The 14,741-nt window shown below is 47.8% G+C and overlaps 1 protein-coding gene across 1 annotated transcript in view; it reads left to right on the forward strand.

Moving 5' to 3' along the window:
* The window catches only part of prkd2 (protein kinase D2), a 48,165-nt gene that overhangs the window by 14,999 nt on the left and 18,425 nt on the right, over positions 1-14,741 (forward strand). Inside the window, exons 2-5 of the mRNA XM_067974838.1 lie at positions 3,577-3,715; positions 10,878-11,009; positions 13,870-14,030; positions 14,127-14,340. Coding sequence (XP_067830939.1) covers positions 3,577-3,715; positions 10,878-11,009; positions 13,870-14,030; positions 14,127-14,340 — 646 coding nt within the window. The remainder of the gene's footprint in view (positions 1-3,576; positions 3,716-10,877; positions 11,010-13,869; positions 14,031-14,126; positions 14,341-14,741) is intronic.

Consider the following 14,741-nt stretch of genomic DNA (forward strand, 5'->3'; position numbering starts at 1 on the left):
TTTTCGAGATGTAAAGTCAATATAGATTGGTATCTGTAGTTAGAATGTGGAACTCGCTACCACAAGGAATGGTTGAGGCCAATAGCATAGATGCATTTAAGGGGAAGCTGGATAAACACATGAGGGAGAAAGGAATAGAAGGATTTGCTGATAGGGTGAGATGAAGAGGGGAGGGAGGGAGGAGGCTCGTGTGGAGCATAAACACCAGCACAGACCAGTTGGGCCGAATGGCCTTTTTCTGTGCTGTACATTCTTTTCATAGCTTCTCACAAAGAGCCTGCGTTGAATCAGTGAGTAACTGGTGTGGAACGGAACGGAAAGAATGTCAGGCCGGGACGCAGAGAGAAACTCCCTGCTCTTTGGAAAATGTTGTGGGATTGTCCACTTCAACAGTCGGAGGGCCTTGGTTTACCATCTCACCTGAAAGACGGCACCTCCGACTACATGTCCCTCACTCAGTTACTGTGCTGCAAGTCTCTGTTTGGATTATGAGCTCGAGACCTGGTGAGGGAACGATTTAATGTCAATTGTCTCCTTTGTTGTTTTTGGGGCTTTGTGAAATGGCAGCTGTATTTGCCCACAGGAAATCTCCACAAAACTAAACTGCGCCCAACTGAGGCAGCAGCACAGCTTGGAGTAGATGGAGGTGACATTTGGCCAGACCCCCCACCCCCTGTACCAGGGATCGCTGGATAGCGATCAGGAGTAGGAACCCTGGGCTGATCGCCCCTTCCCTAACTCTGGGGCGCTTGAGGCCAAACTCCCTACAGCTGCCACTGCTGAGACCAGATAACTGCACCAACCAGGAATCCAGCTGGGAGAACTTACGGCCTGGAGAGCTCAGTACGACACCAGCTGGTCACTTGGCGACTAAGCCAGCCCCGTTTGGGAGGTGTAAGTCTGCGAGAAGCTATCTCTGCCTCTCCAGTGTTGAGTGGGGCCTGTTTCTTAGATATGAGTCTACAGCACAGGAACAGGCCATTCGGCCCAACTTGTCCATGCTGGTGTTTATGCTCCACACGAGCCTCCTCCCACCCCTCCTCATCTCACCCTATCAGCATATCCTTCTATTCCTTTCTCCCTCATGTGTTTATCCAGCTTCCCCTTAAATGCTTCTGTGCTATTCGCCTCAACTACTCCTTGTGGGAGCGAGTTCCACATTCTCACCACTCTCTGGGTAAAGAAGTTTCTCCTGAATTCTCTATTGGATTTATTAGTGACTATCTTATATTTATGACCTCTAGTTCTGGTCTCCCCCACAAGTGGAAACATCTTCTCTACATCTACCCTATCAAACTCTTTCATTATCATAAAGACCTCTATCTGGTCACCCCTCAGTCTTTGCTTTTTTCTTTTGAAAAGAGCCCCAGGCTGTTCAATCTTTCCTGATAAGTATTTTCTCTCAGTTCTGATATCAACCTTATGAATCTTTTTTGCACCTTCTCCAATGCCTCTATCCTTTTTATAATATGGAAACCAGAACTGTTCACAATACTCCAAGTGTGGTCTAACCAAGGTTCTATACAAGTTTAACATAACTTCCCTGCTTTTCAATTCTATCCCTCTAGAAATGAACCCCAGCACTTGGTTTGCTTTTCTTTTTAAGGCTTCATTAACTTGCATTGCTACTTTTTTAGTGATTTGTGATTTACTGACAAGATCGTTGTAGAAACCTCTAACCTTTCGGATAAATTCCGAGAAAGGAATTCCTGAAAGAGGACCCTTGACTGGATGTGAAGCTGCTATTGTGCATTAATTTTCCCTCTCTCGACTGAAACAATGATCAGACCTTTTTGTTGACTTCCCTCTGCGTAATCTGCATTTTTTAGCAGCCGAGAAATGCGTAGAACAGACAAAAGTAAACCGATTGTCAAGATTCTCGGCGGGGGGGGGCAGGAGAGCATGGCACAAAGGAAGCAGCCCGTCACTCGTAGCAGAAGGTGACGGGAGTCTTGAGCAGCTCGTACGTCAAACCTACGTGTAACGTGTGCGGATATGCTCCTCATTATGAGCTTTCTGTCTCAGGAAATAGGACTCTGCTTTTTGTCTCAGGAATTTAACCCCTTGTGGTAAATCGGGAATTCGCCTTGCTTTTATCCAGAGCAATATCCCAGGCAACCCTCCCTCGACCACTAAGAAAGAAAGAAATTAAGAACTTGCATTTCTACAGCGCCTTTCACAACCTCAGGGTGTCCCAAAGCGCTTTACAGCCAATGAAGAACTTTTTTTTTTGAAGTGTAGTCGCTGTTGTAATGTAGGCAAATGGGCTAGCCAATTTGCGCACAGCAAGATCCCACAAACTAATGTGATTTTCTTCGTGATGTTGGTTGAGGGATAAATATTGGCTAAGACACGAGCATTAAATACTGATTTACCCGGTGCTCCGTCTCACTGTCGATTGCGGGATCTTGATGCGCTGAAAATAAACTGCTTTATTTTCCCGACATAATAGTAACTGCACTTAAGTATAATTTGCTGCATCTGAAACACTTTGAGATGTTTCTGAGAGATGTGATCAGGCCGCTGTATAAATACAAGTCCTTTCTGTTCTGTCTACTCTCAGCTGCCCAGGCCCTAAGCTCTGGAATTCCCTCCCTAAACCTCTCCACCTCTCTCCTCCTTTAAGATGCTCCTTAAAACCTACCTCTTTGACGAAGCTTTTGGTCACCTGTCCTAATATCTCCTGATGTGGCTCGGTGTCAGATTTTGTTTGATAATCGCTTCTGTGAAGCGCCTTGGGACATTTTACTGTGTTAAAGGCGCTATATAAATGCAAGGTGGTGTTGGTGTTTGTTGGCTCGTTTGCCCCCCTCCACCCCACCAATTAGACAGGGGTCAGTACAATGAAAAGATGTTTGTTCTGAACTACCTTGAAGGCACTGACTCATCCTGGGACACAGTTCCTGGTTATCTCTTGGTGGGTACAGGTCTGTCACTGTATAACACTGGGGTACAGTACTGGTGGGTACAGGTCTGTTACTGTATAACACTGGGATACAGTACTGGTCGGTACAGGTCTGTCACTATAACATGGGTACAGTACTGGTGGGTACAGGTCTGTCACTGTATAACACTGGGGTACAGTACTGGTGGGTACAGGTCTGTTACTGTATAACACGGGTACAGTACTGGTCGGTACAGGTCTGTCACTATAACACGGGTACAGTACTGGTGGGTACAGGTCTGTTACTGTATAACACTAGGGTACAGTACTGGTGGGTACAGGTCTGTCTCCGTATAACACGGGGGTACAGTACTGGTGGGTACAGGTCTGTCTCCGTATAACACTGGGGTACAGTACTGGTGGGTACAGGTCTGTCACAAGTCGGGTGGGAGCAATTTGAGGTGTTGAATTAAGAGCTCACACACTAGATATACTTTTTTGCTGGTGCCACATCATAACCAATGCACAAAATAATAAGCGATACGCCTGCAATGAATTGAAACGTACCCAGATACCAGGGTCCTTGAACTGCCATGATCTTATGGATTCTGCCCTGCACAATAGAGGGAGCTGTACTCTGTTGAAGACCCCACTGAGTTACTGGTCTGATCTGCCTGTCTCTCTCTTTCCAGTTCCCAGAATGTGGCTTTTATGGGCTGTACGACAAAATCCTCCTCTTCAAACACAACCCCACATGCGACAACATCCTCCAGCTGGTGAAATCAGAGGGCGACATCCAGGAAGGAGACCTGATTGAAGTCGTGTTGTCGGGTAAGAGACCGTCGCTATCTCCCCTTGAATACGCGGCTTGCGTTGCCGTAGATCTCGGCGCTCCTCCAATTCTGGCCCCGATTTCCTTCGCTCCACCATTGGCGGCCGTGCCTTCAGCTGCCTCGGCCCTAAGCTCTGGAATTCCCTCCCTAAACCTCTCCGCCTCTCTCTCCTCCTTTTAGACACTCCTTAAAACCTACCTCTTTTTGACCAAGCTTTTGGTCGCCTGTCCTAATATCTCCTTATGTGGCTCGGTGTCAAATTTTGTCTGATAATCGCTCCTGTGAAGCTCCTTGGGACGTTTTACTACGTTAAAGGCGCTATATAAATGCAGGTGGTTGTAGTCTAACGGCATGTTGTGCAGCCAGCTGTTCCACGAGAGCAGATTCATTGTTTCTGCAGTTTTCCCCCTCCCTTCCTTCTGGGGCCTGGTACCACTGGCGTGGGCAGTCTCCGGGCACCTCCCCAGGGTGGCCACACTCGTGCTTCTGCCTGGACTGTGAGAGTTGGTTGGCTGTTTCACCGTGGGGGGTTTTACTTGACTTCATTCTCGGGATGTGGGTGTCGTTGGCAAGGCTGGCAATCATTGCCTGTCCCTCGTTGTCCTGAGACGGTGAGTGAGCCCTACTTCTAGAAGTGGTTTGATACAACTGAGGGGTTTGCTGGGCTACTTCAGAGGGTAGGTAAGAGTCAACTACTTTGGTGTGGGACAAGTCACGTATGGGCCCAGACCGAATAAGGACAGCAGATTTCCTTCCCCAAAGGAAATGAGTGAACCAGTTGGGATTTTACGACAATCTGACAGCGTTATGGTTACTTCTGATACCCGCTTTTGAATTTTATTTCCAGATTTTTTTTTTAAAAACCGCGTTCAAATCCTCAAACTGCCATGGTGGGATTTGAACTCGGGTTCTCTGGATTACTAGTCCAGTAACATAACCACTACACTACCGTACCCAGTGTTTCTGGGCTAAAGGCAGTATTGGCATGATGGACACTCGCCAGCAAGGGGCAAGTGGTGATCAGGTGAGGGAACCCTTGTTGGCTAAACCTTTTTTTCCAATCCATAGACCAGAGGCACGAAGGCCAATTGTAACCAGCTGAGATGAGCTAACTCTGCAGATGTGATTTTAATATAGTGCGCCCAAAGACCATACATTTATGTGTTGTGCCCTTCAGTGAAAGCTGTGGGAATTCCACTGCGGTTTGTATTCCTGGCCAGGCCACGTGAGTGAAAGACGGGGGTTGTTGGAGGGTACAGTATAGGGAGGGGTCGCCAACCCTCCAGGATTGCCCTGGAGTATCCTGGAATTAAAGACTAATCTCCAGGACACTGCTGCCAGCAACACCTGGGAGAAAAATCATAGGGGCGATAAAAGAAAATTGTGTTTTTAAATTTTCTTTGAACGCTTGTTTATTAGTTATAAAAATATTGGACATTGGGTAAAAAGGGCTGTTTGGATAATTCTTGACTGTCTGTCAGTCAATGAAGAGTCTATTCGCTTTCCAATTGGCCATGGGAAGGCGGGGCACCGCGATGATGGACATGTCGGGTGACCAATGGCAGGAGTGTGGGGACGGGGTGGTTGGAGGCAGGAGGTCATGTGATAACACCTCCAGGAATATGTCCTACCTGGGTCAGCAACTCTAAGCATGGGTTCTGGTAGAAGAGACCTTTGGTCCACACTCCCTCAAGGCTCCGTGTGTAAACGGGCCACGCCAAATGTGAAAAATGACCTGTGCTTCAGGAGTCGCTGGCTCTAAATTCAGTCTTTGTTCGGAGAGGTCGCAGGAGGAGTGGGGGGTGGGTCGGGGGTGTTGCTGGTGTGGAAAATGAAATTGTCGCACAAGTGCAGTAGAGGGCACTTTTTTTTTTGGAGGGTGGGGTTTGTGGGTCAAGCTTTATTCTGCCTCTAATCCTTGCTGAACCTGACCTGGGAATTTCTGGGATAGTGTAGAGCACTTTTGTCCAAACCGTTAACCACATGTGGCTAATTGGGAATCCAGATGTGATTAGTAAATAAAAAATGAGTAGTAGACACCGTGGTTGGTCATGTGATCTTAGTATTCACATGCGTGTGCACATGAACTTTAAACCTTTTTGTGTTTATTGATAAAATGTAAGATGAAAAGCAGAGTGTGTGTGTTTTTTGATCGTTGAGTGCTTCACTTCCTTAGTTACTGAATGATGACAGATGTTTGTTAGTAAATAGACACACGTGAAGTACATTTACCCGTAATGAGAGTGTGTGTAAGGTGTTTTCAACTAAAATTAGTGCATGTGGTTAAAACAATGTCACAATAGCCACACCTGTGGCTAATCAGTGATTTCTATTGAACAACACTGTTGTAGAGGGAGCTTTACTCTGTATCCAACCCGTGCTGTACCTGCCCTGGGAGTGTTTGATGGGATAGTGTAGAGGGAGCTTTACTCTGTATCTAACCCTGTACCTGCCCTGGGAGTGTTTGATGGGACAGTGTAGAGGGAGCTTTACTCTGTATCTAACCCGTGCTGTACCTGCCCTGGGAGTGTTTGATGGGACAGTGTAGAGGGAGCTTTACTCTGTATTTAACCCGTGCTGTACCTGCCCTGGGAGTGTTGATGGGACAGTCGCTGTTGTTATGTAGGCAAACACAGCAGCCAATTTGTGTGCAATAAGGTCTCAAACAGGTTAATTGGCCTTTCATCTCATTTCCTGTTTTTTTTTACTTCTGTTCGTTGGAGGAGATCTCACTGCTCTTCAAGTGTCACCTTTAATGTCCTCCTGAGCAGGAAGACAGGGCTTGGGTTTAACGTCTCATCTGAACTCTGAGCACTATACCCTCAGTACTACACTGGCGCGTCTGATTCTGTCCCCATTTCCCTTATTGGTAAATGCAGGTTATAGCTCACTCGGACTCCTCTCACAGGCCCCCGGGTTACAATGTAAAAGCAGTTGAAGAAGTATCACTGTTGATCTGAGCTAACTGGGCCTTTCCTTGTAGTCCCAGCTACTCAATGTGGTGTCCTCCAGCCGTGAGTGTGGGACATGGGGCGACTTTATGTTTTTTTTAAAAAATGGTCTACCTTTGTTTCACCCAGATTTGAACTGTTTGCGAGCTGGTTTCCCAGTAGAAATGAGACATCAGTGATTCAAAGTAGTGGACATCCCAAGCTCTGGAATTCCCTCCCTAAACCTCTCTGCCTCTCTCTCTCTCCTCCCTTAAGACGCTCCTTTATAAAAACTACCTCTTTGACCCATCTTTTGGTCACCTGTCCTAATATCTCCTTATGTCAGATTTTGTCTGATTTACCTTCATGTGAAGCGCCTTGCGATGTTTTACTACGTTAAAGACACTACATAAATGCAGGTTGTTGGTGAGGTGATTCCTCTCCCCGTAACGCCGGTATAGACCAGTTGGGCCGAATGGCCTGTTTCTGTGCTGCAAACTCAATCCAACCAGGCCTATCGAGGTCTCCTACTATGAGATCAAGTACCTGAGCACAGGCCAGGAATGTAACCTGACACCTTCCTGATCCCAACTTGCAGCTCCATGCCGAGCACTGTGTGATAGTCAGGGGGTCCTGTACTGTAATAAATCCCTTGCTGACTTACAGAATGCTAATCCTACCACACTTCACCTAGCTTATAAACTGACAGAAAGTTGAGTTTTTCTTACCATTTTGGTTCCCCAGTTGCAAAGCCCTTTGATGTTGAATTAATATTCATTTTATAACCAGTTGGTTGAGGTATTTGGCTACTTTAGACAGTGAATGATAGGGAATTTCACCCTCTGAGTCTGTTTCTTTTCTTTTAAACGTACTGGATTATTCATTAGCCTAGCTCTTGATTATAGTGTTTAATTTTATCGGGTGTCCAAGAGTTTTGGTCTTATTGAGATTCATGACTGAAAATACTGTAGCAACTCTTAATAAAACAGCGATAATTCACTGCAATAGAATTAACTCGGGGGGGCCTAGGGGTCAGGCTTTCTTCCTGTCTGTCGTAAAGTTATAACCTAATACTCTGGCCTGACATTTACCCCTTAACCCACATCACTCAAACAGATTGTCTGGTCATTATCACGTTGCTGTTTGTGGGATCTTGCTATGCACAAAATTAGCTGCCGCGTTTCCTCACTTCAAAAGCACCTCATTGGCTGCAAAGCACTTTGGGATGTCCTGAGGTCATGAAAGGCGTTTATATAAACGCAAATTCTTGGAATACTGGGCACAGTTCTGGTCTCCATATTATAAAAAGAATATAGAGGTACTGGAGACGGTGCAAAAAAGGATTTACAAGGATGGTACTAGAACTGAGAGGTTCTACCTATCAGGAAAGATTGAACAGGCTGGGGCTCTTTTCTCTAGAAAAAAGACCGAGGGGTGACCTGATAGAGGTCTTTAAGATTATGAAGAGGTTTAATAGGGTAGATGTCGAAGACCAAAACTAGGGGCCATAAATATAAGATAGTCACTAATAAATCCAAGAATTTTATTTGAAATTCACAAGCTTTCGGAGGCTTCCTCCTTCCTCAGGTGAATGTTGTGGAAACATTCACAGGAGGAAGCCTCCGAAAGCTTGTGAATTTCAAATAAAATTGTTGGACTATAACTTGGTGTTGTAAAATTGTTTACAATTGTCAACCCCAGTCCATCACCGGCATCTCCACATCATCATTAATAAATCCAGTAGAGAATTCAGAAGAAACTTTTTTTTTAACCCAGAGAGTGGTGAGAATGTGGAACTCGTTACCACAAGGAGTAGTTGAGGCGAATAGCAGAGATGCATTTAAGGGGAAGCTGGATAAACACATGAGGGAGAAAGGAATAGAAGGAGATGCTGGTCGGGAGGGAGGAGGCTCGTGTGGAGCATAAACACCGGGATAGACCAGTGGGGCCGATTGGCCTTTTTCTGTGCTGTAAATTCGTTCTTTACCAGTCTGGGTTTTTTTTAATGTATTTCTGGATTCGCTTTAGATTTTGGAGGTGGGGGTTACTTTTCATGTGCAAAATCGCTGCCTTTTTCTTTGCAGCAGGAAATCATGAGCTTCCTCTGTGAAGCGGTTTGCTCACCGATTGCTCTGCACAGTTGAGCCCGTTTGGTTATGCCTGCGTTCTGGGCGGCCGCTGTCTTCACGAGTGAAGGAATGGAACAAAGGCTGGATTCCCTGCGAGATGCAGGGGCTTCATTTGGCTGCACTGGCCCAGGACGAGGGTGGGGGAAAAAGGGGTCCCGCTCCTGATTGAGGCCCAGTGACTGCCCGCTGGAGAGTGCTGCATAGAGAGTTCGGGTCTAAGACAGGACTGGCCTTGGCTGTAGTGCACCCTTCCTCACACGGTTGAATAGCATGCTGATACTCATTGTCCAGGTTCACACTTGTAGAAAAGACAGCTAGCTTAATTGGCCAATAGAACGGCTGAGGGCTGCAGGTAATGGAAGATTATGTTTTAGTCTTGTGAGGTCCAAAACGTTCTTCCATTTTCCATCTTCAGGTTTGGGGAGGGGCTATTTTAAATATGGAACGATATTATTAGTAATTAGTGCAAGGTTACATGTCAAAGAAAGAAAGAACTTGCATTTCTATGGGGCCTTTCACAGCCTCGGGACGTCCCAAAGCGACTTACAACCAGTTTAAAGCCTTTTGAAATGTAGTCATTGTTGTAATGTAGGAAACGCAGCAGCCAATTTGTGCACAGCAAGATCCCACAAACAGCAATCTGATAATGACTGGATAACCTTTTTTTTAGTGATGTTGGTTGAGGGATAAATATTGGCCCAGGACACCAGGGAGAACTCCCCTGCTCTTCAAAATAGTGCCGTGGGATCTTTTACATCCACCGGAGAGGGCAGTCGTTTTATCGTCTTATCTGAAAGACGGCACCACTGACACTGCAGCGCTCCCTCGGTACTGCACTGGGAGTGTCGGCCTGGATTATGTGCTCAAGTTTTGGGAGTGATGCTTGAACCCACGACCTTCTGACTCCGAGATGAGAGTGCTGCCCGCTGAGTTCACGGTTGTCGGCTTCAGGGACACCTTTACAGGGGAGCAGAAAGTAACTGCTTGTAATTATAAAGTGCTGTATTAACCTCAGACCTCCCAAAGAGCCAGACCTACACTGACTGCAGCCACTCTCATATATAGGCTCACTCGGCTGTGTTTTGTGCACAACAAGATCCCCAGGCACCAATAGAAAGACCAGTTGATCTGTTTTCGATGGGAGTTGAAGGAGGAATATTGGTGAGAAGAGGAGTATGGGGAGACTCTTTCAACCTCTTTACTCTGTATCTAACCCGTGCTGTACCTGCCCTGGGAGTGTTTGATGGGACAGTGTAGAGGGAGCTTTACTCTGTATCTAACCCGTGCTGTACCTGCCCTGGGAGTGTTTGATGGGACAGTGTAGAGGGAGCTTTACTCTGTATCTAACCCGTGCTGTACCTGCCCTGGGAGTGTTTGATGGGACAGTGTAGAGGGAGCTTTACTCTGTATCTAACCCGTGCTGTACCTGCCCTGGGAGTGTTTGATGGGACTGTGTAGAGGGAGCTTTACTCTGTATCTAACCCGTGCTGTACCTGCCCTGGGAGTGTTTGATGGGACTGTGTAGAGGGAGCTTTACTCTGTATCTAACCCGTGCTGTACCTGCCCTGGGAGTGTTTGATGGGACAGTGTATGAAATAAGATATGAGTTCCATTCCCCAGCTCAAACCTTCCTCGTCTTGATGAGTGCAAAATATTGAGGTGGTAATAACGGAGTGGGTGGGATCTTGTTGCCCGCAGTCAGTGAGTTAACAGCACTAAATCCCAGCTTTGTTTCTCATCTGATCCGAGCAGTGAAGAACCCAGACCTCTGCCTGGTTTTTCAGGAAGGCTCAAGGACAGTACGGTGCCAAGTGGAATAAAAGACTCTTTCTTTCCTTCCACCAGAGACTCCTGTTGTGTTGTTGCCAGGAGTGAGGTCATGTTCACTTTCATGTTGAGTGGGTGGGTTTGGGAAATCAGGATAACATCTCGCAGTCCTAGTCTCACCGAAACTCTGCTGAATAAAGAATCTGTGTGTCTGTCTCCCACGTACACACTTACCTCAGATGTCCTTAATTATATCTCCTGACCTGTGATACCCGACACAGTTGCCTCTGCATTGCCTCGATAGTTTAACATTTTTTCAAATTTTTTTTTTTAGGTGCTGCAACTTTTGAAGACTTCCAGATTCGCCCACACGCTCTGAATGTGCACTCATACCGTGCCCCTGCGTTCTGCGATCACTGCGGCGAGATGCTGTTCGGGCTGGTGAGGCAGGGGCTGAAGTGCGATGGTAAGGAAAGGCCGAGTTTCTCTTTTTAACTTTCAAATTTTCTCTGTCCCTCTGCTGAAGCCGTCGACTCTGCTGGTTGGCCGGACACTCCCTGATACCTCTCAAGTGGCTCCTCTTCACTTGTGAGCCACGGCGGGGAGCTCGACGGGCTATTCGACCGTGGGATATGTCACAGCTGCACCGGATTCTATCCTCACCTGATGTCAACTTGCACCCACTTTTCAATTGGGCCCCCCCCACCCAGGTCAGAGGTCAGGAGTGGGAATCCCTGGAATATTGTCCTCCTCCCTAGCCCAGGGAACACGCAGGCCAGGTTAGACACAGCACGGGTTAGATAGAGTAAAGCTCCCTCTACAGAAGAGTGACCAGCAACACCCAAACACCCTTGTACTATCAACGTACCAATAGTGCTTCACCAAGGTACAGATCAGAGGGAGAGAGACAGAGACACCAGCCTTGGGTTGGCGGACTGATAACTGCTGGGGCAGAGCTGCAAGCAAGGGAAAGTGTCGAATCAGATGGCCAACACTAAGTTGGCGAACCGATTTATCCGGGTGTGCAGAAAACAATGGGAAAGATGCGGAGAGAGTTTAACAGCCTGTGTGCCCTGTCAGATGTAGCATAGAATTGGATGAAGATGATCTCGTCTCAGCTGCGACCTTGGGGTAAAGCTGGGCGAGGGACGGATTGGACTGGTGACCCCTTCGTAGTGTCTGCCCCCCTTCTGCAGCAAGGTGTGTAAAGATCTTGGAAAGATAGGGAAGTGGAGCCAAGAAGGATCTCGGACTGATTAAACGTGCAGTGTGTTCCCCAGCCCTGTCCCGATTAATCCTCAACTGAGAGAGAGAGATTTATTTGAGCCTCTTTGCTCGCCAAGGCTTTTAGTGACCAGGCGTTCGCTGGTAAACAGTTTGTAGAGAATTGCCCTGAATTGATGTGCGTGACATCATTGAAAGGGATATTCTGCATTTCCTGTTTGTCCATAACCCACTGACTGACTGAAGCACTGAGGGTGCAGTTATTTCCCTCTGTGCTTTTCCTTGTGGGGAAGTTCCTGTATCTTGCTTGTCTCCATATTGCCCACCTCTCTGGTGTCTCCATAACATCTCTGGCCCCTCCCGCTGTGTGCCTGTGCCTGGCCCCTCCCGCTGTGTGCCTGTGCCTGGCCCCTCCCGCTGTGTGCCTGTGCCTGGCCCCTCCCGCTGTGTGCCTGTGCCTGGCCCCTCCCGCTGTGTGCCTGTGCCTGGCCCCTCCCGCTGTGTGCCTGTGCCTGGCCCCTCCCGCTGTGCGCCTGTAATTCTCCTTTCTTCTTTCTTTTGTTTGTCTCTCCCCTCCTTAAAGATGATGTGGAGATGCCGGTGATGGACTGGGGTTGACCATTGTAAACAATTTTACAACACCAAGTTATAGTCCAGCAATTTTATTTTAAATTCACAAGCTTTCGGAGGCTTCCTCCTTCCTCAGGTGAACGATGTTGGAAAACGTTCACCTGAGGAAGGAGGAAGCCTCCAAAAGCTTGTGAATTTAAAATAAAATTGCTGGACTATAACTTACTCCTTTAAAGATGGATCAGAAGTTGACACTTGAGCCCCAAGAGTACAAATAGCACCCCCTCTTTCCCCCCGCCCCCGCCCCCTCCCAGCAAAGCCAGGCCAGACTCCTTTTTACATATAAACAATCGGAATCCTGTGATAAATGGCAGGCTCTGCGTCTCCTTTAATTAACGTCCAACTCAAGGTTTCTGTTTTGTGCCGGTGAGATTTCTGGCACCACCTGCTGGCTGAGCATTGTACAACAGATCAATCAACTGAACTGATTCAATAAATAAATCCACACGTTTTGATCCCGAGGCAAACGGCCTAAAAATTTTAGGAATCAGCCATCAGGCCTAACGAGCTTTTAGTTACATCCCGTTCGTGCCTTCTCATCATTTCTCTCAACCCCTCCCCCTTATCACCTGGCCAGGATAGCGGGGAGAGCTCCCCTGCTCTTCTTCGAACTAGCATCATGGGATCATTTCCGTCCACCTGAGAGGGCAGATGGGGCCTCGGTTTAACGTCTCATCCGAAAAACAGCACCCAACAGTGCAGCACTCCCTCAGTACTGCACTGGGAGCGTCAGCCTGGATTTTGTGCTCTAATCTCTGGAGTGGGACTCGAACTCACAACCTTCTGACTCCGAGGCGATTATATTACACAGCAACAGATAGGGGATTGTATACTGGGCCATGGATGGAGAGATTAGGACGAGTGATTAAAACATGCTTGAAAAGCAGCGAGTTGTTCTGATCTGGAATGTGCTGCCTGAAAGGGCGGTGGAAACAGATTCAATAATAACTTTCAAAAGGGAATTGGATAAATACTTGAAAAGGAAGGTTTTGCAGGGCAAAGGAGAGCGAGCAAGGGGAATGGGATTAATTGGATAGCCCTTACATAGGCACGATGGGCTGAATGGCCTCCTGTGCTGGAAGATTCTATGAAAAGATGGGCTTTGAGAAGGCAGAGGGAGGAGGAGGAGGAGGAGGAGGAGGAGGAGGAGGGCTTTAACGAGGGAATTCCAGATTGTGGGGACAAGGCAGCTGAAATCTTCACCAAACAACAGTGGGGCGAAGGGAGTTGGAGGGTGTGGTCATGGGCTAAAAGCCCAAGGAGGTTGCACAGATAGAGTGGGGTGAGGTGACGCAGGAGTTATGTTAAATTGTTCCTGATTCGCATGTTGATATTGCCCTCCCCGGGGGCCCGTGTACATCACTGAGGCTTTGTGTGTCGGCAGTAGTTTTGGGCGGTGGGGATTACGGGTGGAGTTGGGAGTTGACTTGGAAACCATCTCTATTGTGCGTTTGTTTTATTTTGAAAAACAGGGTGCGGACTGAACTATCACAAGCGATGCGCGTTCAGTATCCCCAACAACTGCAGTGGTGCCAGGAAAAGACGATTGTCCAACAGCTCACTCACTGGCTCCATCTCGTCCCGATTGTCCATCACAGATCTCTTGCCATCTTCACCGAGTGACAATCAAGTGGTACGCGCCAGGGATTATTAATTACTGATTCCATTATATTAACTCCGTTTCTGTTTAAACTCCCTCCCTCACTCTGCCCTTCTGGTTGTCTCTAAGGTACTGAAGAACTTGGCAGAAACTTTGTCTCTGAAGGAAAAGCGTTTGAATTTAGGCACCTACATCGGGCGGCCAATTGAGCTGGACAAAATCCTCCTGTCAAAGGTCAAGGTCCCTCACACGTTTGCCGTGCACTCGTACACACGGCCCACGGTCTGTCAGTACTGCAAGAAGCTTCTGAAGGGGCTGTTCCGACAAGGGCTTCAGTGCAAAGGTCAGTTTGTGATTGCTGGCTGCAAGTCTTAATAATCGGTCCAAAATCAGTGGTTGACCTCCGTGCCTTACTCTCCATGTGTGTTACTGAGGCCCACAGGCCAGGACATCCCGAGGTTCAATCCCTCATCCTGGACTTGGGACGGAGCGGGGTGGGAGAGAGGAAAGACTTGGGACGGGGTGAGGGGGGAAGAGGAAAGACTTGGAATGGAGTCGGGGGTGGGGGGAGAGAGGAAAGACTTGGGGTTGGGGGAGAGAGGAAAGACTTGGGATGGGGTGTGGGGGGTGGGGGGAAGAGGAAAGACTTGGGGTGGGGGGGGGGAAGAGGAAAGACTTGGGGTGGGGGGGGGAAGAGGAAAGACTTGGGACGGGGTGGGGGGGGGGGAAAGAGGAAAGACTTGG

The sequence above is a fragment of the Heptranchias perlo genome, chromosome 41 (assembly GCF_035084215.1).
Source record: "Heptranchias perlo isolate sHepPer1 chromosome 41, sHepPer1.hap1, whole genome shotgun sequence".
NCBI lineage: Eukaryota > Metazoa > Chordata > Chondrichthyes > Hexanchiformes > Hexanchidae > Heptranchias > Heptranchias perlo.